Source organism: Colletotrichum truncatum (genome assembly GCF_014235925.2).
Source record: "Colletotrichum truncatum strain CMES1059 chromosome Unknown Contig_0005, whole genome shotgun sequence".
Taxonomy (NCBI): domain Eukaryota; kingdom Fungi; phylum Ascomycota; class Sordariomycetes; order Glomerellales; family Glomerellaceae; genus Colletotrichum; species Colletotrichum truncatum.
In genome coordinates this window covers 3,461,762-3,486,921 of record NW_027222402.1, presented here as the reverse complement: position 1 = coordinate 3,486,921, position 25,160 = coordinate 3,461,762, and the positions used below count along the sequence as shown (strand labels likewise).

The 25,160-nt window shown below is 49.6% G+C and overlaps 9 protein-coding genes across 9 annotated transcripts; 7 read left to right on the top strand and 2 right to left on the bottom strand.

Annotated features, from left to right (window-relative positions):
- Positions 1-3,522: 3,522 nt before the first annotated feature.
- Positions 3,523-4,363, top strand: CTRU02_209018 (uncharacterized protein; the record flags this gene model as incomplete). Its single annotated transcript, XM_036726031.1, has 2 exons — positions 3,523-4,075; positions 4,125-4,363. The coding sequence occupies 2 exons, from the start codon at positions 3,523-3,525 to the stop codon at positions 4,361-4,363; spliced, it is 792 nt and encodes a 263-aa protein (XP_036582224.1).
- A 4,986-nt stretch (positions 4,364-9,349) lies between these two features.
- CTRU02_209017 (uncharacterized protein) lies at positions 9,350-10,564 on the top strand (the record flags this gene model as incomplete). The annotated part of the gene is made up of 1 exon (XM_036726032.1): positions 9,350-10,564. The coding sequence occupies one exon, from the start codon at positions 9,350-9,352 to the stop codon at positions 10,562-10,564; it is 1,215 nt and encodes a 404-aa protein (XP_036582225.1).
- Positions 10,565-11,498: 934 nt separating this feature from the next.
- CTRU02_209016 (norsolorinic acid reductase) lies at positions 11,499-12,836 on the top strand (the record flags this gene model as incomplete). The annotated part of the gene is made up of 4 exons (XM_036726033.1): positions 11,499-12,072; positions 12,128-12,414; positions 12,475-12,750; positions 12,807-12,836. 4 exons carry the CDS (start codon positions 11,499-11,501, stop codon positions 12,834-12,836), a joined length of 1,167 nt encoding a protein of 388 aa, XP_036582226.1.
- Positions 12,837-14,119: 1,283 nt separating this feature from the next.
- Positions 14,120-15,757, top strand: CTRU02_209015 (cytochrome p450 55a3; the record flags this gene model as incomplete). The annotated part of the gene is made up of 7 exons (XM_036726034.2): positions 14,120-14,308; positions 14,383-14,646; positions 14,713-14,825; positions 14,883-15,066; positions 15,117-15,275; positions 15,349-15,538; positions 15,645-15,757. 7 exons carry the CDS (start codon positions 14,120-14,122, stop codon positions 15,755-15,757), a joined length of 1,212 nt encoding a protein of 403 aa, XP_036582227.2.
- Positions 15,758-16,311: 554 nt separating this feature from the next.
- Positions 16,312-17,254, top strand: CTRU02_209014 (methyltransferase domain-containing protein; the record flags this gene model as incomplete). The annotated part of the gene is made up of 2 exons (XM_036726036.1): positions 16,312-16,473; positions 16,553-17,254. The coding sequence occupies 2 exons, from the start codon at positions 16,312-16,314 to the stop codon at positions 17,252-17,254; spliced, it is 864 nt and encodes a 287-aa protein (XP_036582228.1).
- A 36-nt stretch (positions 17,255-17,290) lies between these two features.
- Positions 17,291-18,252, bottom strand: CTRU02_209013 (cytoplasmic ribosomal protein-5; the record flags this gene model as incomplete). Its single annotated transcript, XM_070205190.1, has 3 exons — positions 17,291-17,907; positions 17,959-18,086; positions 18,230-18,252. 3 exons carry the CDS (start codon positions 18,250-18,252, stop codon positions 17,291-17,293), a joined length of 768 nt encoding a protein of 255 aa, XP_070061265.1.
- Positions 18,253-19,124: 872 nt separating this feature from the next.
- Positions 19,125-19,650, top strand: CTRU02_209012 (Ubiquitin-40S ribosomal protein S27a; the record flags this gene model as incomplete). The annotated part of the gene is made up of 2 exons (XM_036726037.1): positions 19,125-19,499; positions 19,561-19,650. 2 exons carry the CDS (start codon positions 19,125-19,127, stop codon positions 19,648-19,650), a joined length of 465 nt encoding a protein of 154 aa, XP_036582230.1.
- A 247-nt stretch (positions 19,651-19,897) lies between these two features.
- Positions 19,898-21,355, bottom strand: CTRU02_209011 (glycoside hydrolase family 18; the record flags this gene model as incomplete). Its single annotated transcript, XM_036726038.1, has 3 exons — positions 19,898-20,694; positions 20,756-21,111; positions 21,171-21,355. The coding sequence occupies 3 exons, from the start codon at positions 21,353-21,355 to the stop codon at positions 19,898-19,900; spliced, it is 1,338 nt and encodes a 445-aa protein (XP_036582231.1).
- A 1,910-nt stretch (positions 21,356-23,265) lies between these two features.
- CTRU02_209010 (sphingosine n-acyltransferase lac1) lies at positions 23,266-24,156 on the top strand (the record flags this gene model as incomplete). Its single annotated transcript, XM_036726039.1, has 1 exon — positions 23,266-24,156. One exon carries the CDS (start codon positions 23,266-23,268, stop codon positions 24,154-24,156), a length of 891 nt encoding a protein of 296 aa, XP_036582232.1.
- Between the last annotated feature and the right edge of the window lie 1,004 nt (positions 24,157-25,160).

The window sequence follows — 25,160 nt, the reverse complement described above, 5'->3', positions numbered from 1 at the left end:
TGCTTACGGACATATCGATCAGCAGTAGCTGTGACTTGCGCACAGAAGTGGCGAGTTTCTCATACTTGGTGGAATTAATTCTCGATTCCGATTCGCCATGTATGGTTGCAAATGGTTCCACTTGGCCGGAGCAAAGTCCGTTCTGCTACTTTTCGGTGAGTTAGATTGCCCTTATCCGAATTGTTTTCGTTCAAGACAGACGAGGTATCTCAGAAAAAGATCCCGATGCTTAAGCCTTCAAAATTGCCTGCATGAAAGAAGGCCTGCCTGTGGCAGTTTGTTCTTGACTTCTAACAACAAAATTGAATTACCTATATGGCTGCTTCGATGACCCAAGCTCAAAGCATAACCCAAGATAGTAACCGAACGAAGTGGCCCAGGACTCTGAATGATGGGAAATCCGATGTTTTCAGGAGTCCGCGGAAATAACGTCTATGGAGACGTTCTAATAAGGTCACGGACTTTATGCCCGGGATCCGAGGCGGCCCGTCATTGGAATATGTTGGATCCGATCGCGGAAAAGTCTTCAAACTTTCCCCGGGTGACAGCTTCTTCACACAGACAATCCCATTCTTTTTGGATGTAACACCAAGCCTTGTATAATCTCCTTGACAGAAGATTCAACCTTGTTAAAGTGTGATTCAAGAAAGGCATCGAGCGACGATTCACCCCACTTTTAGAATGCATTGGCCGCATCCACCATAACTCCTCGGGCCCCGAGACTTAGAGAGGGAACAAGAGCGGCTTCTGGGATACCTTGTGATAATGGCTGTCTAAAACTCCCAACCTTTTTCCACGGGCTTGCCCTGGAGCTCCGTAAAACTTTTGGCAAATAACTTTTGGGGTCTACGTGGGTCTGTGGCGGATAGCAATTATGTAAATGTTCTTCACAGGAGGTCGTCTAACAGCATCCGGAGGCTTTTTTCCCGTGGAATCAGTAGTCTTTATGAACCCAAGCGATGGCAATCGTCCGCTCACCGCGAACAAAGCATTTAGAATTGCGAAGTTGAGACTTTCAATAGAACTTGACGGCATTAAAAGCAAAATGGCTCGTGCGGGGTTTCGTCTTCCTTCTCTCATTCTCTCGTGGCAGAACTAAGAACAGCAACCATTGGGGTGTAGCGTCTCCAGATTACAGAAACATAGAGCGCAGATGTACGTGAGAGCTTTTGTTTAGACCCCACGTTCCAAAGAACTAATCATATCTCAGTTGTTGCTGCTTGGTGAGTTAACCTTGTCTAATGGAACTTCGGCATTGCAGGCGGCAAAGAAGCATGAGGCTCCAGGCCAGCTTTACATGACCAGCTGGTAATTTTCATATTGCCGAAGTAAATTAGTCCAGTCAAGTAGTTTTCTCATTGGAAAATTTAGGAGTTTACAAAGCCAGAGTTATCAAGCTTGCTCAAGAATTCTTTGCAGGTCAGATTGGCGGCAGTATAGACTACCCCTTCTTCATAGATAATTGTTAGATATTCAAGAACAGACGCCCAAGTACAGCAAGTCCCCATCTCGGTCTGTGGTAATCTAATCCCCTCCAAGGAACTTGGGGAGGATGACAAGCTGCGGTGGTCTTAATACTTCCAGAAAACCACTGCCAAAAATGCCCAGATCGCATGATACATCTCCAAAAAGCACTTACTGTACGGGCAACGCCACGATACTGTTCTTTGGCTTTCCCCGTCAGTCCTCAATTTCATGTTAACTTGAATTTTTGTATCAGTTCTTTCAGATTCTCGTGAGTCAGACGCCCATTTTTCAAAGCCGATCTCTTCGTCTCGATAGCTGACGTCGCCGTACATCACTAAGTCCACAGCTCTGCCTGCTGTAGTGGGTGGGTGCATTTCAAGTTCAGAGTCTCCAACAAAGTGATCATTTTGACTTCTTTTACTCCTTTTCCCAGACTTGACTCGTACCGTTGGTTCTGAAAAGATAAATACACTACAATTGTGGCAGAAAAGACACCGCTTACCTTCGAGCTTACTTGATTCTGGGACACTAGCGACCCCCAGACCCTAGGCAAAGATACCAGTCACAGTCTAGGTATGATGCATGTACAACCATTCACATACAGTAAGATCATCACTTTGGAGGCCCATTTCATCTACTGGTCGAAACCTTAGCGGGCTTGAAGTGTCTCTTTGCCGGTACGGCTCTGGTCCCGCTCAGTTGTAGGTGATCACACATAATGTTAGACGGTTTTTTCAGGCTTCAAGCACCCAATCTTTCAGGATTTGTGTTATCGTATAAACTTTATTCCTTCTATCAAGCCTTCTTAGTAATGCTCAATTCGCCAGTTCTCTAAGACTAGCCTGTCCTTGATAGTCCTCATGGTTCATGAAACACGGTTTGAAAATGGCTATCTTCTAAACCTTTAAACACAACCCAGGCAGAATTTTGGTGCAACTCATGCTTTGTCCTCGTCGCTGTGTGCCTGGCTTTTTGTTTGTGTGATCTCATAATAGGACCGCTTGATAAGGAGAGAGGCTAATGACATGGCGCCTGGGGCTCTGAAGCTTGTCACGAAGACGTAGTCTGTGGAGTCTCCACGAAACTTTCAACAGCGGTGATACAGCCCCCTGGAAGTTGTCGACGTCTTTTCACATTAGGATTGACAAGTTTCTTTGGCCAAGTCTTCATGAAACTGAAAACGATGACCACGGCAAGGGTTTGATGGGTCACAATGCCGGCAGCTGAAGTAATGATATGACATGACTTAACCACACTGAGTTACGAGTGTGTCAATCATTCGTCTCTTTACAGTTGCCATGTGTTGTTCAGTCCTTCCAAGGCTAGCCCCATTTCGTTCGGGATTAGTCGTGGTTGTGATGATGATCATCCCTACCCCACCATCAAGTTTGTGGGCCCGCAGATCCAAATTCTCCGAGCGTCAACCACCTTACTTACACAATACTACACAATACATTAACCTTCCAGGCAAATGTACAGCTGCTAGCTCGGTTCACAACGCGATATCATTGTTTTTTTCTTCGATATTCGAATAGGTGTCACATGGAACTGTGCCGATACGTGGTGAAAAATCCACGTATCATAGTAGTAGCAATGTGCAACAAACATCCTAACGTGGGTCTTTTCCCCACGGAACATGCGGAAGAACCCCTAGCTTGAACGTGCGAGTCCTAGCCAGGGTGACCCCCTGGGCTTCTTTCCTGTCAAATTTTACTGATCACGTCAAGCATCCAGAACAGGAAAGCTCGGGTGTGATCTTTGCCTTTCACAGATAACTAGCGTTGTGAAATCTTCCAGGAGATTATTCGTCCAGATTAGTTGAGCTAGGGAATGATCTTGCGGTGAACTTCATCTAGGGTACTGCGGCAGTTGTCATATCCTCATCAGTAATATTCCTCTGAATACTTAAAGATTCAAACTAGCCCAAACTTTCGTCCTTCTGCCATCAACAGTCTCAACCTAGTCATTCTTTTCAGGTCTCTCTACCTTCTTGTCATTCCTTAATTTATATCCAGCTATCACAGTCATTCATTATATTCCAACAATACCGTAAAAATGAGGTTCTTCAACTTTGGTCTGGTGGCTGTGTCCTCCCTCTTTGCAACTTCTTTGGCAGCACCCGCCATCCCCGGAGTCGGCAACATCCCTAGCACCAACGACATCACCGACAAAATCCCCAGCACCAATGATATCACCAACAAAATCCCTAGCACAAACCAAATCACCGACAAAATCCCTAGCACTAAGGACATTTCCAACGTCGACCTTGACGAGCTTGACAAGCGCGCTGAGCAGGTCGTCATCAAAAAGATTCAGACTACCATCATTGAGGTCAAGAAGCACACTTCCACGATCAACTCTACCGTTGACGGTGTCTGTGGCCCCTGCGCCGCGCAGGAGAAGAAGGAGAGCATCATCAAGCTTGTGAAGAGCGAGATCACCATTATCGTTAGCCTCATCAACACCCTCGTCAGCGAGGTCGTTGAGCTTCTGTCCAACACCGTCGAGATTGTTGAGGAGGAGAAGCAGAAGATTGTTGGTCTTGTTCTGGAGCTTGTTTTCGAAATCATCTTTACACTCAAGAACGTGTTGAAGGTTCTTAGCATCAGTATGTTATTATTTCTCTTTCTCATTAACTTCTGCTAACATCTGAGAAGGCATCTTCGAGCTTCTGGGACCTCTTGTTTTCGTCCTCCTTACTGTTATCGGCCACCTTCTCACCACTCTCAATGTCTTGGTCGAGGACCTTCTCAAGATCGTCTTCTCCGCCCTTGGTGGCGTTATCAACCTGCTTCTGGAAGTTTTGTCGGGACTGCTGCCCACTGTTCTCGGCCTCGTCGGCGGTGTCCTCAACCAGCTTAACCTTGGTGGCCTCATCTGCGGTCTCCTTAACTAAGCCTCCCGCCTGCACTCTGAACATACAATCTACTGTATGGCCTGTAAAAAGTATCTTTCAAGGACAAGATTTCAGGAGAGCTACGTTATCATGTATGCTTAGCACAGTTTTGAGGTAACTGTCGCTCCTCGAGCCCGTCCGTACGTTACGGGCTAGTTTAAAAATAATATAGCTAGCAATGCTTAGCATTGAACAGCTTCTTAATCATATTTCAATGCATTTGTTATGATGGTTGTGGAATGTAATGACAACGAAAGTGAAAAGTGAGCTCGTAGTTTGGCTGAGAATTTCCAGTCCCTTATCTTGGAACCAGTCTAGTATAAATTCTTAAAGATATTCATCTAGACCATTCGACTAGCCCGTGAATTTACGAACTCATCTTTGAACAAGAGTTCTAGGTTACTACCCAATTCCCTAAAAATGCCGGGGTAAAGTTTGTGTAGACAACCTCAAGTATGATAATGGAAAGTTCCAATCGGGACGTCTTAAGTTGACTTCCTCCAGAATGGTCAGCTCAGAGTTTAAATAATGATTGTATCTATATCTATTTTGAGATTCTCCTACAGTATTGACGATTATTGTGAAAGGCTGCGACTCGACCTTTTTGGGGGCTTAGGATGAGTTTTGGAACTGCTCTGCGATGTTTCAATGGAGAGGATTTCTTGAGCTTTGGCTTTTGAGCAAGTCAGGGTAAAGTAGTATTTCGGGTGGGCACCATTACTTGATTATTCTACCCACACTTGGATGTCTTGAAGGAGATTTAGGCGAGTCTGTAGATAACGTCTTGCTTCATCAAGGTAACAGACATCGTGCAACAACAGTTATCGAAGGCTGTCCGGAAGCACAACGAAGAGGACTTCCGCAATGTATTAAGGTGATAAATGTCCTGGATTTGGTAGATGAAGAACGCGTTTACGGACATTCAGCCTTGTCATAGCCCGGAATCGAATCCGCCGGGATCATTCCATGCAGCTGAGAGTCGCTGCACCAACTTGAACTGATCTACAGCAGCATCATGAGATCACTAACGAGAACAGAGTAAAGATACAAGCTTTTCGCCTCTTGTCTGATTGGGTGCTTTTTGTCCAAAGTTCGATGATGGGCATAACCAAGGTTTTTATCGTGCATGTGGCCTGAACAATAAAACCTGATGAACGATACGCATTAGTTTGTGAGAAAAGAAAGAATAACAGTGTCGAACCAATATGAATTCCGCTTAAGTGACCAGCTTAGGCTCAAGCAACTTCTGTTTAAGGCTCTGCTTCGATTTGCCTGGGCTCTAGGCTTGGCTACGTCAGCTGATTAAGGTTAGGAACAGGCTTAGGCTTGGGCAATATGCTTGGGCTCTATAGTATTAAGAGAGGCTACCTTAATCTCCCGTAGGTAGTTTACTGCTGATTCTAGATTAGGCTTTGTATTATGCATGAACGGACTATGCTTAGGTTCATAGATTGTTCTCAGGTATTAACTGTCCAGTATAGAATATGGATAGTATAATGTCCACATGAGGCTCGAAATTTCCTAATACAGGTTTACGGCTGCGATATGCAAAAGTGAAAAACTGATTACTTTACATTTTCCTGTCGTGGCAACTACATCAATGCTCATCAAACGCACCGAACGGGATGTGTTTGAGGTAACCCCTTCATATTACTCACCATGGGCGTGTAAATAGGCGTGTTCACACATTCCTTCCTTGTCCAAGTCAAGTTAATCTTTTACACCCTTTCTTGCATTCTTACTGTGAGACTGGTTCGTCACATCCGTGTATCTATAGTTATGAAAACATGCATCGACGTCTGATTACATCCGTAGGTATTATACTTGTGAGTAATTTTTTGAGATACTATGTAATTATATATATCCGAATCATTCGTTATGGTCGACTGGACTGTGCGTTCGATAATGATCAGATGTTCGACGCCGTTTCTCTGCTAACACTTCGTGGGAGTCGCATTCTATCAGAAGACGCTAGATCTTGCAAACCTTTCCATGTCATTAGGAAAGAACATAGAACACCGGCCCGACTCCAATATCGGATCGGGCAGTGCGAGGCACAACTTCAAGAACAGCGTCGTTGCCGAAGCCTTCACCCATCATCTACAGAATCTGGTCATGATGGGAACGAGTCAGCCAAGGAGCCCTATCAAGGGAATTTAAGCTGATCATGGCCTGATGTAAGTAGCCAGAGGAAGAGGGAACTGATGAGGAAGAAAAGACGGGGGCCCTCAGGGTATTAGGTTTTACCGCCTGTCATCGCTATAAGTCATGCTTTTAATAGGCGAAAAGTGGCTCCTTTGATGAGACTCGTACTTTAGACACTAGATTACACACTGTGAGTCAATCCCGTAGTGACTTGGCTAATAATACTCTTGAAGCTTAAACGCGGAAGCTGAATCTGATTTTTACGGTAACCGTCAGATTGTTAGACAAGACAGCACATCGTTCAGGCTGTTAGCCAAGAAGCCTCCCTACTATGGCTTGGGATCCACTTTGAAAGAAGACTTACATTCAAGAGCAATATGAATAACCTTTGCGTCAAAGCATGCCAAGTGCTTGATGAACTACGAGAATGTCCGAAAGCGGGCCCTTCGCACATGAATGACCCCATCACCTAGAGTACCAATTGGAAACAGGTACTGTGTATGTACCTACATTGCTTTTTGGGTAGTCTGCTGAATGTGTGGCCCAAATCCAGGAACATGCGGACTAATCCGTCGTCAGCCTCGGAGCCTTCCGAATACACAGTACGCCTCAAGATCGACAACGACTGGCGTGGGTGTTGATCATGACCCAAGTAAAACCTTTTCTGGTGCGGGCATTCATTTGAGTTTGATAAAGTAATTAATTCAGCACTTTAAGGAAGACGAAAGAGGAATAAGAAGTCATATCCTGGCCGGGCTGCTTGTTACAGCCGTTACCCGGCCACGTTGGAAGTGGTTGAGCTTCTAGTCTTGTGACTTTAGAAGCACGAGCGCGGTTTAAAAATAATTGAACCTTAATAGACGGGGTGGGACCATTCTCGTGCCAGCAACAATGTTATAAATCGTCCATCCCTATCCCTCCCTACTCGAGTAAAAGCCGAACCTCTGGACCGCTCAAACTTCAACGCTTCGCTCCTCACTGTTTCTCTACCCAGTCTATTCAACCAAAATGCGTCTGTCTTTCTTTTATGTTATTGCTACCGTTCTTGCCGGCAAGGCAGTAGGACAGGCGCAACACAACGAGTGTAAGAGTACCCCTGAGTGTACCCGGGAGAACATTGGTACTCCTTGCACAAGGCAATGCATTGCAGCAGTAGATATTCTTTCACCCATGAATTACTCTGTACTGACTTCTAATTTCCAATATTAGGGCAGTTGGACGATATCAGAATTTAAGGGTACCTGCCAAGGAGGCAGGCTGCCCCCTAGCTGCTCTTAGTTCAATTCACGCGTTCGGCAGCAAAAACCGGGCTATTAGCATACCTTTGACCAAAAATACTAGTTGTTTGATTGAAGATGCTAAAAGTAGCGGTCTGGAAAGGCTGATGCTAGCCCATAAAGGTCATATGTCATCAGGTTAGGGTTATCGAGTTTAGGGTACATCGCATGAACGAGCTGTGCCTGAACACTCTTCCAGAGGCTCTTCACAAGCATAAAAGAAACGCTTGATAAGAAATACACTTTTTAGACGAGAAAAAAAAGTTGAGAACCTGCGCTTTTGAAAGCATGTGTTAGCGTTGAGAACGACCTTTCTTGATTGGTCCTATCTGGGCTATGTTTGGCTAACTAACACGTGTGGAATTTGTCTAAACAAGTCTGTCTATCTGGAGAATATCCTGTGCTCAAAGTAGTTCAACATCGATACTTGTCATGCGACAACTTGGCAGCTAGCAGTGTTGGGCATACTAGTCTTTTTGTGTACTTAGCAAGTGATGCGTTGTTGATGTTAGGTATACCATCGGGTGCTACCGTGGTTCGGAGTGCGAATCATATTTTGCGTGTCAGAAACTTACTTGATTGAGGTTTTAATTCAAGATCACTATCAGTGACCATACGGCCCTGTCACCTGCTTCATGAGAAATAGTGTCTAGCTTGCTCAAGGAAAATTTAGCACTGCTTGGCACAATTGGTATTCTATTTCATCGTTGGGGTAAACAAGTTTGAGGTTGTTTCGCATTTTGCATTTGCGCCAACACAGACTGGAACTTTGCGTCCGTACAAGCCACAAACTTGGGCATGTCCCTATTGTTATCTCTTCAAAGACATTTAATAGTCACGACAACCAAAGCGAAAGAGACTATGAATATCTCGTAGTCCAACTAAATCCAATCGCTCACCTTGTTGTCTTGGTTAGCGTTTCTCTTTATTATTAGCGTTGCGCTACATGTGTTAGGTGGACAGCTACTGTTGTGTTCAGCCTCAACTATTTTGACTACAGAGTTGGTCGGTAGTTTGGGTGAAATAACGAAACTCTCAGGGCTTGATGTGTCTTCACCGCCTACCACATTATTGTCACACAGAAATGCGGTGTTCTAGAACACGGTCTTAATAAAGCCGATAATGGAAGAATTTTTTCATATCCGCATGCGTTGCCACTAGCACATCGTTATCGCTTCACGCTAGTCCGGAGTTGTCATCAATCTCAGGGTCCGACCCACAAACGATATTAAATAACATTCCGCCCGCCACCTACCTCATTGTTTTCATCTCTTTGCTCACCCCTCAATCAGCATACCATACCTCTGAGGAATTTACTACAGCATGGCATTTACTCAAAAACTCACTTCCGGAAGCAGTATATGTGACATTCGAAGCTGACCTAAGACAACCGCTTTGCATTGTGCTATTTGCATCATCAGTGTGTTCTAAGGAACCAAGATTGACCACAGATACTCGATAATTCCTCTTCTGAACAACAGTTGACCTACGTCTCATCACACAAACTACGAATAGTATATTGACACAGAAATCAATTACACGAAAAAAAACTCAATCACTCACCATGGACCCCAACGACAGCGACATCGCCACTCCACTGACGAGCTATCCAGCATCGAGCGCTTCAAGGCCATCTTCGGTCTCGTCCGCTCCGTCTCTGACAGCAGCATACGACGATCAGTCAAAGCCAGTACTTCCAGGAGCTCCTACGTCTTCGCTCTTTGAGATTCGTGATACTCCAACGGCTGGTCGCGCCGTTTTCGCCACCCAACACATCGACAAGAACACTTTGCTATTGCGTGCAGACGATCTTACGCTCTCGGTTCTTCTCCGAGAGTATAGGCGTGAAGTCTGTGGCCAGTGCTTTACTTACGATTACGGCAGAGACCTGAGCATTCGAGACCAAGCCGTGGGATTTGCATTCTGCTCAAGTGAATGTCGCGCAAAGTGGCAGAAAGAGACTGGTGAAGTAGGAGTCCAGGCCTGGACTGAGGTAGAGAAACTAGTCAAGAAGAGAAGCAAAGAGGACAATGACATGGTGGATATTGACTTACCAAGACCGGATGCAAAGGAGATTACCCAGGCGTGGGAAGACACCCATGCACAAGCGGAGCTGATACGCACAGCGAGAATGGCGGAACTGGCCGGCAACGTCCAGGACAAGAATGGGCAGCAGGGTCTGACAGAGAACGGCAAGAACATCGGACTGGTCACGAAGCAACAACGCAAAGCCATCTTGAAAGCACTTCAACAGCCTATACAGGCAGATGTCATGAGCTTCTGCGTTGGCGGTATTATTGCTCGGTACAACAGTCCCCAGAGATGGGAGAACTTGCTCTCGTTGGCGATCCACTCATCGCCTTACCGCAGCACTGACGACCTGCGCGCGTTTACCCGAACCTACCTGCATTTGCTTTCGATTCTTCCTTTGCCCCTGCTGTCCCTGACAACGCCAGAGACGCTCTTCCTCATCTCCTCACGCGACAGCCACAACTCATTCGGTATCCGTTCATTAGAGGATGAAGGATCCGAGTTCTTCGGATACGGTTGCTGGCCCTCGGCCAGTTACTTCAACCATTCTTGTGGCCCGAACATTGAGAAGGTCAGGGACGGCAGGGCGTGGGAGTTCAGGGCTGGAAAGGATATCGAAATGGGAGAAGAAATAAACATTACATATTTGGGTGGAGAAGAGCGGAACTTGTCAAGAGACAAGAGAATGTTTACTTTAAAGAGGAATTGGGGTTTTGATTGCGGGTGCAAGAGGTGTAGGGAGCTGTAATAGTTGCGAAGACTAGTCATCAATACATGCTTGCTACGTTTCATGCAATCTAATTGTGTGACTAAGTTAGTACTATAACTTCTTTTAAAGAGTATATCCTTTACGATGCGATAAATTTTGAGGAGTCGATTAATGTATGTATGATGAAATTGCAAAAGCCTAAATTGTGCTTGTGAACAAAGTCTGTTGATTAAAACTGAAATGTCATGGAACAGTAAATATGGTCAGAAAAGGGGAAATGCTAGCAAACATATAAACTTAACAAACCGAGCTTGATATTAGTTATCTTGGGTTACATATATGTTGATGGCTAAGAAGTTTATCAGTGCGAAATTTCTAACATCCATACATTGATGATGGCCATGGCAATAGCCTAAGATCTTGACACCTGGAGATAACACATAGCTGCCCACGGGAAGACACACCTCACTTCTTCTCTAGAGGTTTCCACCCAGTAGAAGACTTTTACTGAATACACAATATACACTCATTACATCACAAGCGCACATAAACAATTCTTAGATCTGGTGGATCGTGGATGAGCTACTTGCCGATATAAGAGCCAATTGAATGCTCAATGACGTAAATATCAAAACTGGCCGTCCTGACAGCTTCTCGCATGAAACCAGTTGAAGATGTCTTGGCCTCAAGTTGTCGGCTTGGTATTCGTTTGAAGCAGTCCAAGATGACAGCCATCGTTATCTCCGGGTGGGTCGTTCAGTTACACGTGGAGTGTCATCCAGTTGCAGGTGTCATCAGGTTGCAGATGTGGGGCCAGTTGGACAAGGCCAGCATTAATGCCATGACATACATTGGCAATTGCAGATTCGATATTCGTTTAGAAAGCCCGTGACATACTATATAACGTGCCTTGGACTCACTCAATGTAGATGAAGTTCCCGAAGCAACCAGGCCACATTATCAATCATCTGCAATGTCCTTCTTCGAATACCCCCCAAAGCCAAAGACAGCCTTAGGATGGCACCGCATCCTTTCTCCTAACGCAGCGGTAAAGGTGTCTCCCATTTGCCTAGGCGGCATCGGCATCGGGCACTCTTGGAGCACTCTCTTCGGCAAGAATGAGGACCCCTTCAAACTCCTTGATACTTACTACGACCTCGGTGGCAACTTCATCGATACCTCCAACATTTACAACTCAGAAGACTCGGAGAAGCTTATCGGGGAATGGATGGAAGCGCGAGGCGTGCGCGACCAAATGGTCGTTGCAACGAAGTACACCGCCGGGTTCCGTTCATATAACCGTGACAAGGAACCTTTACAGAGCAACTTTACGGGAAACTCCGCCAAGAGCATGCACATTTCTGTCAGGGAAAGTCTGAAGAAGTTGAGAACGGATTACATCGACATCTTGTATGTTCACTGGTGGGATTGGGCGACGTCGGTGGAGGAGGTTATGAGGGGTTTGCATGCACACGTCATGGCGAAGGAAGTGCTCTATTTGGGAGTATGCAACACGCCCGCCTGGGTTGTTGTGAAAGCCAACGCCTGTAAGCCTGCCATGATTGTGTCTAATCCGGTGTATGTCACTGACAGCAAACCAAGATGCTCGCGCCCACGGCCTTACGCCCTTCTCAGTCTATCAAGGCCAGTGGAACGCAGCTCTCCGCGACATGGAGGCCGAAATCATACCCATGTGCGAAGACCAGGGCATGGCCATTGTGCCTTGGGCAGCATTGGGTGGTGGGCAGTTCTTGACGGCAGAGGAGAGACGGAAAAAAGAGGAAGATCCGGATGCGCGCAAATCTTCGCATGGTCAAGAGCCGCCGATTGCGTTATGCGATGCAATGGAGAAGATTGCCGAGCAGAAGGGCACAACTCTACAAGCTATTGTGAGTGTTGAACGTTCGAGGCTCCTTTCCAATCAGGTTCTAAACGCTGACCGTCTGTAGGCTCTGGCGTACCTCTTTCATCAATCACCCTACGTGTTCCCCATCGTTGGCGTCAATGCCGTTGCTCATGTTGAAGCCTTGCCAGCGGCAGTCGGCGTTGAACTCACCAAAGCAGACATTGACCTTATACACGAGGCCTCTCCATTTAATCCTGGATTTCCAATGAATTTCGCCTTCGCATTCATGTCGCCTCAAAAGTACGATTTGAGTCTCACGGCTACCAACAACCAGCAATACCGCATCGCAGCTTGGATTGACGCCCCGCCAAAGCCACTGGTGAGTCCATCGTTCAATCTTCGGATGAGGGCTTAGTTGGAACTAACATAGCACAGCCTTACCAGCCAAGGAAGTTGCCCGAATAGGAAAGTGAGGAATAGTATAAACGGCCGACAGGGGTTGAACTAACGGACTAAAGTATCGAGTCTCGTGTTATGGCCATTGCATGCATACAGGAACACATCGGTTAAGAAATCTATATTCTCACATGGCCAATCTATACCATTAGATTAATCAGCGACAGAGGGGTATACCAAATTCGCTGGCTTTAATTGAGCTTACCCCGGTGCAATCTGCAAACAGTGACTAAGGTACAATGCCGGCAAGTCTTGAAGGAAGCAGCACAACAAAGGCTGGCCAAGTTTAGAACAGAAATGACCATTCCCCAAATCCCTCAACTGCCAAATATGTATGTCAGGTTTCTCACACCGTACAACTTAGACATTTCGGTCTGTTGTACTGAAAGGATGACGCCTACGCGGAGCAGCCCGACCCTCAAATCCCGGCCAACCCCGGTTACCCGACGGGATGGTTTTTTTGTAACAACAAGGCAGAAGAAGCAATTCCAGTTGTTTACCGATCCAATAACATCATTCAAGAGTCAGCAAAACCACGTTGCTCACAGTGACAAATACCCGGAGATCTGGAAATGCAGCCGCATTCCCCATCCAATCCACATTTCTGCAAATGAAGAAAAGACGATGATATTCTAAGCACAGCGTGGGAAAAAAAACACGTTCAGTCCTAGCATGTGACCAATCCGCTGATTTTTATATAACAAAAACCGCCGTATTTGGCATAACTAGCCCGCTGACATCGGGACTTGACGGGCACCCCCAAAAGAGTCCCAAACTGGTTCCGAAGAAATGAACAACTCCGCGGGCCCGCCCCGCCTCCTCCCGGTTCATGTCTGCCGCATGGCCTTGCGCCAAAAATTACCCCCCTGTAAGCCGCGCCTTAATTCGATGCATGATTCCCGAATGCAGCCCCTCGTACTACGTAGTCAGCGATACCAACCAACCGGGTTGTTTGCATTACAATGTGGACGCTGTGGGATGTCTGTCACGATCAGGCCATACGCCCACCACGACGGGGAATAAGGGCGCCAATGTGCATCATGAGATGTACCCTTGTACTCCTTCGACAACCGGGGCCCATGAGTATGCTTCTTCGTCGTTCCAGACTCGGGTGACGTCGATTTCGATATGTCCAGAATGATATAAATGGCACGCGTAGTCTCAACAAGAGGAGTTTTGTATTATAGCTCACCATCAGAATAAGTCTCAATCTCATGATTTCATCTTCCCGCCTGTTAAGGTTTCCCAGAAACACATCTCATCTCAAGCAATCAATCTCAATTGCTAGAATAATGACGGCTACCGAAGCCCCTTCATTCCCGTTCAAGCGTGCCTCTGGCCTCGAGCCGCCGGCTGAATACGCTCGTCTGCGTGCCACAGACCCCGTCTCCCGAGTCAAGCTCTTTGATGGCTCGGAGGCATGGCTGGTTACAAAGTACAAGGACGTATGTGCCGTTGCAACGGATACTCGTCTTTCCAAGGTAATTCTTACAGAACCCTCAATCTGCCAATCCTCTGTGAATATCGATGAAGTCGTGATGCTTACACAAAACAGGAACGCAACAGGCCAGGTTTCCCTGAGCTCAGCGCCGGCGGCAAGGCAGCCGCCAAAAACAAGCCCACCTTTGTCGATATGGATCCTCCGGCGCACATGAGGCAGCGGAGCATGGTCGAGCCGTTGTTCATAACGGAGCACGTTGAGACCATGAAGCCGTATATCCAAAAGACTATCGATCAGCTCCTTGACCAGATGATCCAGAAGGGGTGCGACGAGCCCGTTGATCTGATTGAAAACTTTGCCCTGCCCGTTCCGTCTTATGTAGGTCCCATCAACAATTTCTAGGGATAGAAGTAGTTGGACTTGTGTGTGCTGACTTTGGCTAAGATCATCTACACCATCCTCGGCGTCCCCTTCGAGGACCTCGAGTACCTCACACAGCAGAACGCTATCCGCACCAATGGAAGTGGAACAGCCCTTCAGGCACAAGCTGCAAACCAGTAAGCCAATTTCCAATACCCCATCAACATGTTATCAGCGGTACTGACCATCACAAGGGAACTCCTCGACTACCTCGCCAACCTGGTCGACAAGCGCTCCGAAGAGCCCAAGGACGACCTGATCAGCAAGCTCGTCGTAGAGCAACTGAAGCCGGGCCACATCGAAATGTCAGACGCCGTGCAGATTTCGTTCCTGCTTCTCGTTGCGGGTAACGCTACAATGGTGAACATGATTGCCCTCGTACGTCCCCCTTTCCTAGGTAACCAAAATGCCCCTTACTGACAGACCAGGGCGTGATCGAGCTTATCCGTAACCCTTCCCAGCTGGAGGAACTCAAGGCCGACCCCTCCCTCGCCAAAGCATTCGTCGAGGAGCTGTGCAGGTATCATACCGGCTCCTCTCTGGCGATGAAGCGGGTGGCGAAGGAGGACATCGTCTTGGGCGGCAAGGTATGCTTTCCCCCTTCCCAAGTTACTCTATCGGATGTTTCTGGGAGAAGTGAGTGCTGACAGGAAGTTACAGACTATCAAGGCAGGCGAAGGTATCATCGCCGCAAACCAATCCGGCAATCGTGATGAGGATGTCTTCCCCAACCCTGACGTCTTCGACTTGCACCGTACCCCGGACCCCAACCACGCTCTGGGTTTCGGCTTTGGTCCGCATAGGTGTGTCGCTGAGCCACTTGCGCGCACTGAGATGGAGCTCGTGTTTGGTAAGCTTTTCCTCCTCCCTTACCAGACTCTACCAACGCCTTTTTCTTTGCGGATTTCAAGAGAGTTGGTGGTATACGAGAGCACATTGCTAACAGAACCGGACAGCAACACTCTTCAAGAAGCTGCCCAATCTGAAGATTGCAGTACCCATCCCCGAGTTGGAGTACACTCCCCTCCACAAGGACGTTGGAGTTGCGAAGCTGCCCGTGACATGGTAATCGCTGCCTCCCGTCCATGATAACGTGTCGGTACCGCGGGATTAGCACGGGTGTTGGAAATGCTGAGGGTAAGGCGCACTGGGCGATAGGGCGCGTAAACCATGCCTACGTGTACGAGTAGAAATATCGTAGAGTTTTGTGGGCGTTCATATTACTGGCAGGGATATCTCCAAAGTTTTCTCTCCTCATTCTCATTCAGACGGGGTAATTCAGGGCGTGGTTGGTTATGTTGAGAGAAATGCGGCGTATAAAAACATCGGACCATCAGACAGAGTTCCGCAGAACATCCTGTCAAGGCAATCGAGGCCCGTTGATGAAACGAGACTATGCCGCCCCAAAAGTATTTTGTGGTCGGATTCGTCCAATTTTGAATGGCACCAATACGATCTAATGTAATGGCCGAGCTCGGTACCGCGAAGTTGCTTGAGGGGTGCCGAAAAAGGTTTGAGTAGGTCTTCATAAGAAGTGGCGATGGCGCTCGTAAAGAGCGGGAGAAGGCCGGAGTTGGGTAAACTCGCAATAAACGCTACGAACAAACGACTGAAAAGAACACAATGCAGGCTGTAGACAATAACATTGTCATCGGGGATAAGAACAAGGCAGCCCCCTGGTATATGCCAACCCTTGAAGGCGAGATCTCGACCGAATCGAGAGAACTACTCGAGAACTATGCGCACATCGCGCCTGAGGACGTGAAAGAGCATGTCTTGACCATGGTAAGGATCCTCTATCGACTTTTCCCACATCTTTCCGCAGGCCATCTCATTTAAGCAGCGTCACTGACATAGACATTAGCGCGACAAAATCTGGGATGTCTTCCCGTACCCTTGCGTAGGCCACTTTAGCTTCCTGGACCTGAACCTCAAGCAACGACCAATCTACCCGCGGATGGTTGCCCGGCTGCAGGAACCGGATGGGAGGCACTTGGAGGTGGCGTGCTGTATCGGACAGGATCTCCGCAAGCTCGTTTATGACGGGGTGCCGTCGCAGAACATCACGGCCGTGGAGCTGGAGCAGGGATACATCGACGCCGGGTACGAGTTGTTTCGCGACAAGGACACACTCAAAACACGGTTTGTGATTGCCGACATGCTCGCCGAGGACAACCAGACGTTGAATGCCATGGAAGGGCAGTTCGACACGGCACATTTGGGTCAGTGTCTCCATCTGTGGGATAGGAATGATCAAATGGTTGTGCTGAAAAGAGTTATCCGGATGCTGAAGCAGAAACCCGGGGTTATCATTGTCGGCCATCTGGTTGGGCACGCTGATGGAATAGAACTGCCAGCCAATTTCAACAAGCCGAGCTTACGACATAACCTGCAGACATGGGAAAGCATGTGGTCTGATATCTCAAAGGAGACGAACACGCAGTGGAAGCTCAGGACGGTGATTGGCGATGACATAGGGCACCATAGAAATGCAGGCGCAAAGAAGCCAGCGTGGTGGGACAAGAACTGGCGGTTCGTTGCGTTCGAAGTCGAACGAGAGGCGTAAAAAGAATCAAAAGTGGGAAGCTAGGTAGACACAGTTTCAGGGCACTTTACAACGCAGCACAATTTGGGACTCAAAGACAGTGTCATGAAGCATTTCCTTTGCTAGCCTAGGGCCATGGCCCGATATTCCTAGATGCACGTCATAAGACCCAATCCGGTTCCCAAACCATGCCTGAAAGGACAACTTTTTCATCCACTGCTCATCGTCACAAACGCCTGGCACCCCATGATCCGTCAAACACTTTAAGCGGTCTTGGCAGCAGTGGGGACGATCTTCTTGCCGTCCTTGTTGTAGCGGACGCGGGGAGGGGGGGCACGGTTGCGGCGGCCGTCGACGGAACGGACACTGGGGGGGTATGTCAGTACAACATGTTCTCACGAAAAGTCTCCCCGGAACACCCATCAGATCCTGCAGCAGGCATGCTGAGGGTATCCACAGAGAGGAAGGGGACTTGGGAGCTTCGAGTAACGCCAAGGTTCTTCTGAAGCGCCTGCTAGCCACCGGCACTGGGACCAGGGCGCGCAGTCGTCGCTCCCGCGGACGAACGTACCGGACAATCTTGCCGTGAATGGCGCAAGAGACACAGTACTGCAGCTTCAGGTACATCTTGGGGACGGTGTACTCCGCGAAGACGGAGGCGTCAGAGATATCACCTAGGCAGTGTTAGTCGGTGATCCTGCAAAGCCGGTGGCAAAGCAACATACGGATAGCAGCAGACTCGACCATGTTGCGGATGGTGAAACGCTTGATGGCCTTGTCCTTGGGCGTGCATCGCGAGCAGTTGCTGCAGCGGATGGGCTTGACGTGGCCGCGGCCCTTCTTGTTGCGTCCGCTATAGGAGAACTCAAGTCAGTAATCGCATTCGCTAGGAGAGGCCTCGCCGGCGACGTCGACATCGAGTGGTATCATGACTATTGCAAGATGCCATTGATAGTCGACGACAAGCGAGGCGGATAGGAGGGGGCATCGTCGTACTTGTTCTTTCTCTTCTTGACCATTTTGGCGACGTCTGCTGTTGTTAGTATCCGTGAAGAGGAGAAGGGAAAGAAAATCAGAGGAATCTCAGACGTACTTGAGCTTTTCTGGCTTGCTGAGTAAAAGTTCCAATAGGAGTGTGCGCGCAGATTGACGACAGCAATATTGGTCGTTTGGGGGGGCGAAACGACGAGGGCTGGTCCAGGGCTGCTTGACCCGCTACAGCACAACCCACTAAAACTTTTACGCGAGAGGGACCGGGGAAGTCGCGGCGAGAAGCAGTGGCACCTGCTTTTCGTAGCGCACAAAGCAAAATTGCATATGTTCTCCAACCAATCAAATATTGCAGATATCACGTGTACTCGCTTAAGCCACAGGTCTCGAAAGCCCGCCCCACAGGCAAACCCAGGGCCCGCGGCAGTCAGTTTTCCCGTCCATGAACGCCCGTGGCCGGTCGCACTTCCCTTTAATTTTCTCCATCCCACTCAAACTCATCTGAGGATTTGCTTAGGAAGGCAATAGTCATATTGTCGAGGTACGTCTAAAGATGCTTCTGCTCCCTCTTTGCTGGCCTTGAGCCTCGAATCCTCCCGTCTCTGGCTTCGTCTTTTATCTCGCGGCTTCCTGTAAGCTGTAAGCTTCCAATTCGACGCAATCGCGAAATCGAAAGCGTCGAATTCCGGCGCTACAGTTTATATGTGGGAAGAATTTCGGCGGAGCGTGTGAATGCGCGACGTTGTGAAATTCGTCGTCGCAAACATCGCCTAGCCAGTCATTCTCTTTCCTACGCCCAGTTCGACCCAGCCAGGACGGGAGGAGGGAAGCCAGACAGCATTTCTGCTTCAACAAAGTTCCAATGTCGTACAGTTTTCTAACCTCACACAAGTAGGCAATCATGCAGATCTTCGTCAAGACCCTCACGGGTAAGACTATCACCCTTGAGGTGGAGTCTTCCGACACCATCGACAATGTCAAGTCCAAGATCCAGGACAAGGAGGGCATCCCCCCCGACCAGCAGCGCCTGATTTTCGCTGGCAAGCAGCTCGAGGACGGCCGCACCCTCTCCGACTACAACATCCAGAAGGAGAGCACCCTCCACCTCGTGCTCCGCCTGCGTGGTGGTGCCAAGAAGCGCAAGAAGAAGGTCTACACCACCCCCAAGAAGATCAAGCACAAGCGCAAGAAGACCAAGTTGGCCGTCCTCAAGTACTACAAGGTCGACTCCGACGGCAAGATCGAGCGTCTCCGCCGCGAGTGCCCCTCCGACACCGTGAGTTTTCCCCCTTGTTGTACTCTCGCACACCAAAAACAATTTACTAACTCTTTCACAGTGCGGTGCCGGTGTTTTCATGGCTGCCATGAACGACCGCCAGTACTGCGGCCGCTGCCACCTTACCTACGTCTTCGACAAGAAGGAGTAAATTCTGTGCCAGTGTTTCGCGGGTGCGATGGAATAAAAAAGGGCTGTTTGGGAGGATTGGTTCAGGGTTAGCATTCTAGTCGGCAGGAAGCCGCACAAAAAGGGGCGTTGATGTAGATACCACCACATCACTGGCTGGCAATGACGATGCAAAATTCACGATACTCATGACCATTCTCCCATCACTGGTTCTAGATCCGCATTGATGTCTGTTGAAATGTGAATGTCCCATTCTTTTCTAAACCTATCTATGCATCATCAGGGAATCCGTTTCTCAAGTTATCATACTTGGTCTCCGGGTGCGTCACGCAGTTCTCCCGGTGCATTAGCTCCTGCGGTCCGCCGAGCGCATCCACGACGTTCCCGATAAGGGACTCGTGCCCGGGCTTATCGCCGCTGCTCTCCCACCACATGCCACCGCCGAGACCCCACTGCCTGATGTATTGGGCCTTTGTCCGCGCCATATGCACATTGTCGTAGGTGACCATCTTCCTCGTGTTGGGGTCGTAGGAGTAGCTCGCGCCCGTCGCCTCGTCCACGTATTCCTGGGAACCGGGCAGCGGCAGCACCTTGTAGTCGAAGACGCCGTTCTCCCAGCTTCCCTCGCCGACTCCGGAGTACGGCGTGCCGGGTCCGTCGGTGTTCTCGAAGGCGCGGCCGTAAAGCGGCATGCCCAGCACAATCTTGTCCGGCGACACGCCGTGGGAGGTGTAGTGTGCGAGGGCGGCCGCGGTGCTGAAGGGGGTCGCTCGTGGGTTTTGGTGGCACGGCTGCAGGTTCGCCTGATGGCCGGCCAAGCTGTCCCAAGAGCCGGCGTAGTCGTACGCCATAAGGTTCCAGAAGTCAAGCAGGGCGTCCATGGCGGGGAGGTTAAGCTTCTGGTAGTTCTGCGCGCCAGCGGGGCACGCGACGGTGAGCTCGAAGTGGTACCACTCGGGCAGCGTCGAGGCGTATGCATCCATTGCGTCGCGCACAGCCTGCAAGAGAGCCACGTAGTCGGCTGCTTCGGCTTCGGATTGTGGGTATTCCCAATCAATGTCGATACCTATCATTGTGTTAGCTCTCACGCAGCTCTTCCATGCGACTGACGTCAGATGGCTGCTTACCGTCGAAGCCCATGTTCTTAATGAGGTCAACGCAGCTCCGGGCGAACGTATCGCGTCCCTCGGGAGTGCTGGCGGGGTTCTTGAAGTTGGATGAGTATGTCCATCCTCCAACAGACAGCAGTACCTTCAAGTTGCGGTTGCGGCGCTTGAGGAGGTTGAGTTGCTTCAAGCATCCGTACAGGTTCGTGCCGGGGTCGTTCCAGCTGTCGCCCTCCCAGTGGATGTCGGTATCAGCCCAGCCGTCGGTCAAGTGGACCTCGCCTGAGTCGGAGCGGACGTTGGCAAAGGCATAAAGAATGTGGGTGAGGTTCTCGACGGGGAGGTCTTGCGGGCGATGCTTGCGAGCATAGATAGCCCTAGCCAAGTCAGTCAGCAATGTGCTCGAAAAGCCAAATTAGCAGAGCGGTTTAAATACCAATTGACAAAGTATGCCACCGTACGGAAGCCTTCACCAGGACCGCCGCCCATGTTTGTTGGGGGTGATGTGAAGATTGGGAGTGGGAGGCGAGAAAAGACGTGGGTGTAGCTCTGCGTGAAGAAGAGCGTGACTAGGAGAACTGCTATCGATGTGACGAGTATCAACGGACGCTGTAAATACATACAGCGGGAGTCAGGTTGCAAGAGGTTTATGCCAAGAAGCAAAGGATGAAAAGAAAGGGTCGACCCGAGCGGCTGATGGAATACGATGGTTCTTATTGCTGACGGGGAAGCTATCTGGCCAAGGTTCGGTTTATACGAATTGACTGTGATGCAGCTCCATCGAGAGAGAGGCAGCCCCTGGGGAGCCCCGCGGTGGACAAATGGCACTGCCCCTCCCCCTCCCTGTGAGCTGTACGTAAAGTGCCATGACGGGTACCATGTGCCGAAAAAGCTGCCACAGAGCTTCTGGGTGCTGCGTTGGCCACCACTGCTACGTACTGTTGAGTGCTCTGCTGCATTGCGTTGTAAACTGCAACTGGAGCTTAGAGCTGAAAGAGGCGCAGAGGTCGTCGTCAGCCCCTCAGTGAGCCACAGGTGTTCACGGCCATGCTAGGTGCGATAAGTAAGTAGGAAAGCCCAGCTGAGGCTGCCTCCCAGCTTGCTCACTGCAAACCGGGACAGCGAGCACCCTTGGCGTCAGGCGGGTACGCGTGGCTCAGGCGGATGATCTGCAAGTGAGATGTACCAGGGCTGCACGCTGTGGCGTAGGCGATACCTCACGCGGTACATCCACCAGTACGTACCGATATACGCGCTTAAGTAATATTATGGGTCTTGACTCGGTTTGGGGCCGTTTGGGCTTCGGGAGTTTCGGAGGGGGACGGGCGCTGGTTTGTCCCCGTCGTCCGGTAACTTGAACAAAGGCGGTGGACAGATAGTGTACTTCGGGGGCGCTGGGACAGTGACAGCGCGTTGGGCTAAGGTGACATGGGACGAAAAACTCTATGGGCCGGGAGTGACGACATAACCCCTGAATCGCAAACCCAACAATCAGGGTCTTGGGATGATACGGACAAATTTCAATCAGTGTTTTGTCACCGTGATTGCTTAGCAGTGACATTCTAAATAGTGTGTATACACTAGTAGTACTGAGTTACCGACTCCAGACAGACTTGAAGTGTGAGATGTACTGTTTCACCAGACTCAAACATCATCTGCAACAAAACAATCATCATGTATATCACTTTTTCAAATGCCCGGTCGGACAATTTACTTTATTCATTTGACCTTATCGTGATTAAATCCAGATGCTGCAGCGCTAAGCAGGCAGCCAACAAATAAAACATGATGAAAATAAAGAATTAAAAAAAAAAAAAAAACACAAAATCGTGCCCACCCCCTTTAATCAATGACCAAAAGGGGGAGAGAATAAGAGAAATGGAAAGGAAAAAAAAAATTGTCTGCAATCCTCCCCAGCAACACAGAGAATCAACAAAAAAAAAAAAAGAAGAAAAAAAGACACTCATCCTTCCCGCCCTCCAGAGATTCCCACCGGGTGGGCCGGAACAGCAAGCAGAAAAAAGCAGCTTACCGCGGACAAGGAGGTCACCCGAGGACATTGACGGGCTACTATTCGCCCAGTCGCTAATGACATCCCCAGAATCTTCCCCCCCTTAACAACCTGGACACCGTGAGAATTAAACCCATGTCCCGCCTTTAAATTGTACTTACCCACCCTAATTCCGCCTCCGGTGCAAGCCACGGGGGAAATTGGTGAGAGTAGAAAAAATAAAGCCCCCGACGACACCGACCGAATCGCTTCCCTCGGCTCTTTTCCTTCCTTTCCTCTTCGTCCCTCCATTTGCAAGTCTCATGCTCAACCAGCAGGCTTTTTGACTGACCTTTGTCTCGTCGTCAATTGCAACAAATTCAAAAAACAAAGACAGCGACACTGGGTACTCTCCCTCTTTTCTCAACACTCACCATCTAAGTCCAAAGGTCTCAGCCTCCTTACGGCCTCCAAAACACCATCGTCATAGAGTGACAGGCACCAAAAACAACCAACCCGCGCCGCAGACGCACGCGACACAATGACTGCCGCCGAACAGCTCCCTCTTCAAGCCTCTCCGGCTTCCACTCCCGGCAAGGACCAGCAGCACGTCGTCCGACGTCGCAGAAAGTCAAGCTTGCGAGGTCACGGTCAGCCCTCGTCCGCCGCAGCCAAGCAGGACAAACTCGACAAGCTCTCCAAGCGCAGTCGCGCTCGCGCAATCCTCCGCCGCTGCAAGCACATCGCCATCAAGCACACATGGACGACTCCTCTCGTCCTCGCCCTTGCTTTCCTGTCAACCTACGCCGTCAATCCCACAGAATCCAACATTGTCCACAAGTTCATCTTCCTGTCCTACAAGCTGCCCCAGGCCGCCGATGATGACTCCCCGGCGCAGTACGGAAAGGGTCCTTGGGACATTGCCTTTGTCTTCTTCTACTCAATCGTCCTGAGCTTCACCCGCGAGTTCGTCATGCAGGAGCTCCTCCGTCCGCTGGCCAAGTTCTACAACATCCGCTCCCGGGGCAAGCAGCTGCGCTTCATGGAGCAGGGATACACTGCCATCTACTTTGCGATTCTCGGCCCCGCCGGCTTGTACGTCATGAGCCGCACTCCGGTTTGGTACTTCAACACCACCGGCATGTACGAGTCCTTCCCCCACAAGACCCATGAGGCCGTCGTCAAGTTCTACTACCTCTTCGAGGCCGCCTACTGGGCCCAGCAGGCCCTCGTCATGCTCCTCGGCATGGAGAAGCCGCGCAAGGACTACTACGAGCTCGTCGCCCATCACATTGTCACTCTTGCCCTCATCGGTCTCAGCTACCGCTTTCACTTCACCTACATGGGTATCGCCGTGTACTTGACACACGACATCAGTGATTTCTTCATGGCTGCAAGTCTTCCCGCGCGTAACCCTCCCCGAGGAGCCTAGATACTAATAGATGCTGCAGATGTCCAAGACTCTCAACTACATCGACAGTCCCATCACCGGTCCCTGGTACTGCCTCTCCCTCGCCTCGTGGATCTATCTGCGCCACTTCATCAACCTCAAGATCCTCTGGTCCATCCTCACCGAGTTCCGCACCGTCGGTCCCTACGAGCTCAACTGGGAGACCCAGCAGTACAAGTGCCTGCTCTCCAACGTCATAACCTTCAGTCTGCTCGCTCTGCTGCAATCTCTCAACCTCTTCTGGCTGTTCTTCCTCGTCCGCATCGGCTACCGCTACGTCTGGCACGGCGAGGAGAAGGACGACCGCTCCGAGGCTGAAGAGTCCGAGTTCGAGCCGATGGAGACAATCGAGGAGGTGTCCAAGATTGACACTGCGCCCGTGGCCGAGGTCGCAAACGGCATCGCAAACGGCGTGGCCAAGGTCAACGGCAATGCGCCCGCGCCTGCGAAGAGAAGCAGACGTGCGTGAGGAGAATCTAGTCTTTTGGCGCTATCGAGCTAGAGACCGTGTACATATAGCATGCTTATATAATGTCTAATGTGTAATGATCATGAACAAGTCATTCGTTAAAACAATTTCACGGTTTCCCCAACTATGCAATGTGATTGTGGTGTGTTGTTGGTGCTGGCGTTGGTGTTGGCGTGGCGGCCAAAGCGGTGACATTGGGATGAGCATGTGAGGCTTGGCCGGATTGCAGACCGGGAGGTTCGGAGAGGAGTGCATTAACCTTTCTGGTGACAGCAGGTGACTGGACTACGTCCATATTTGGACCACGCCCTGTACAGGATGGCTGACGTGGGTTGGGGGCCAACATGTGAAAAGATGGCGCGCTGACTGCACGACTAATGGCTTGCATCCTACTTACTACGACCTACGTAGTGGTAGTGTGTTGGTCAGGAAGTGAAACTTGTTTGCTCGGCAATTAAAAAAGCGTTGGATGAAATAGATGGACTGATATGAGTTTACTGTAGTCAATATAAGATGA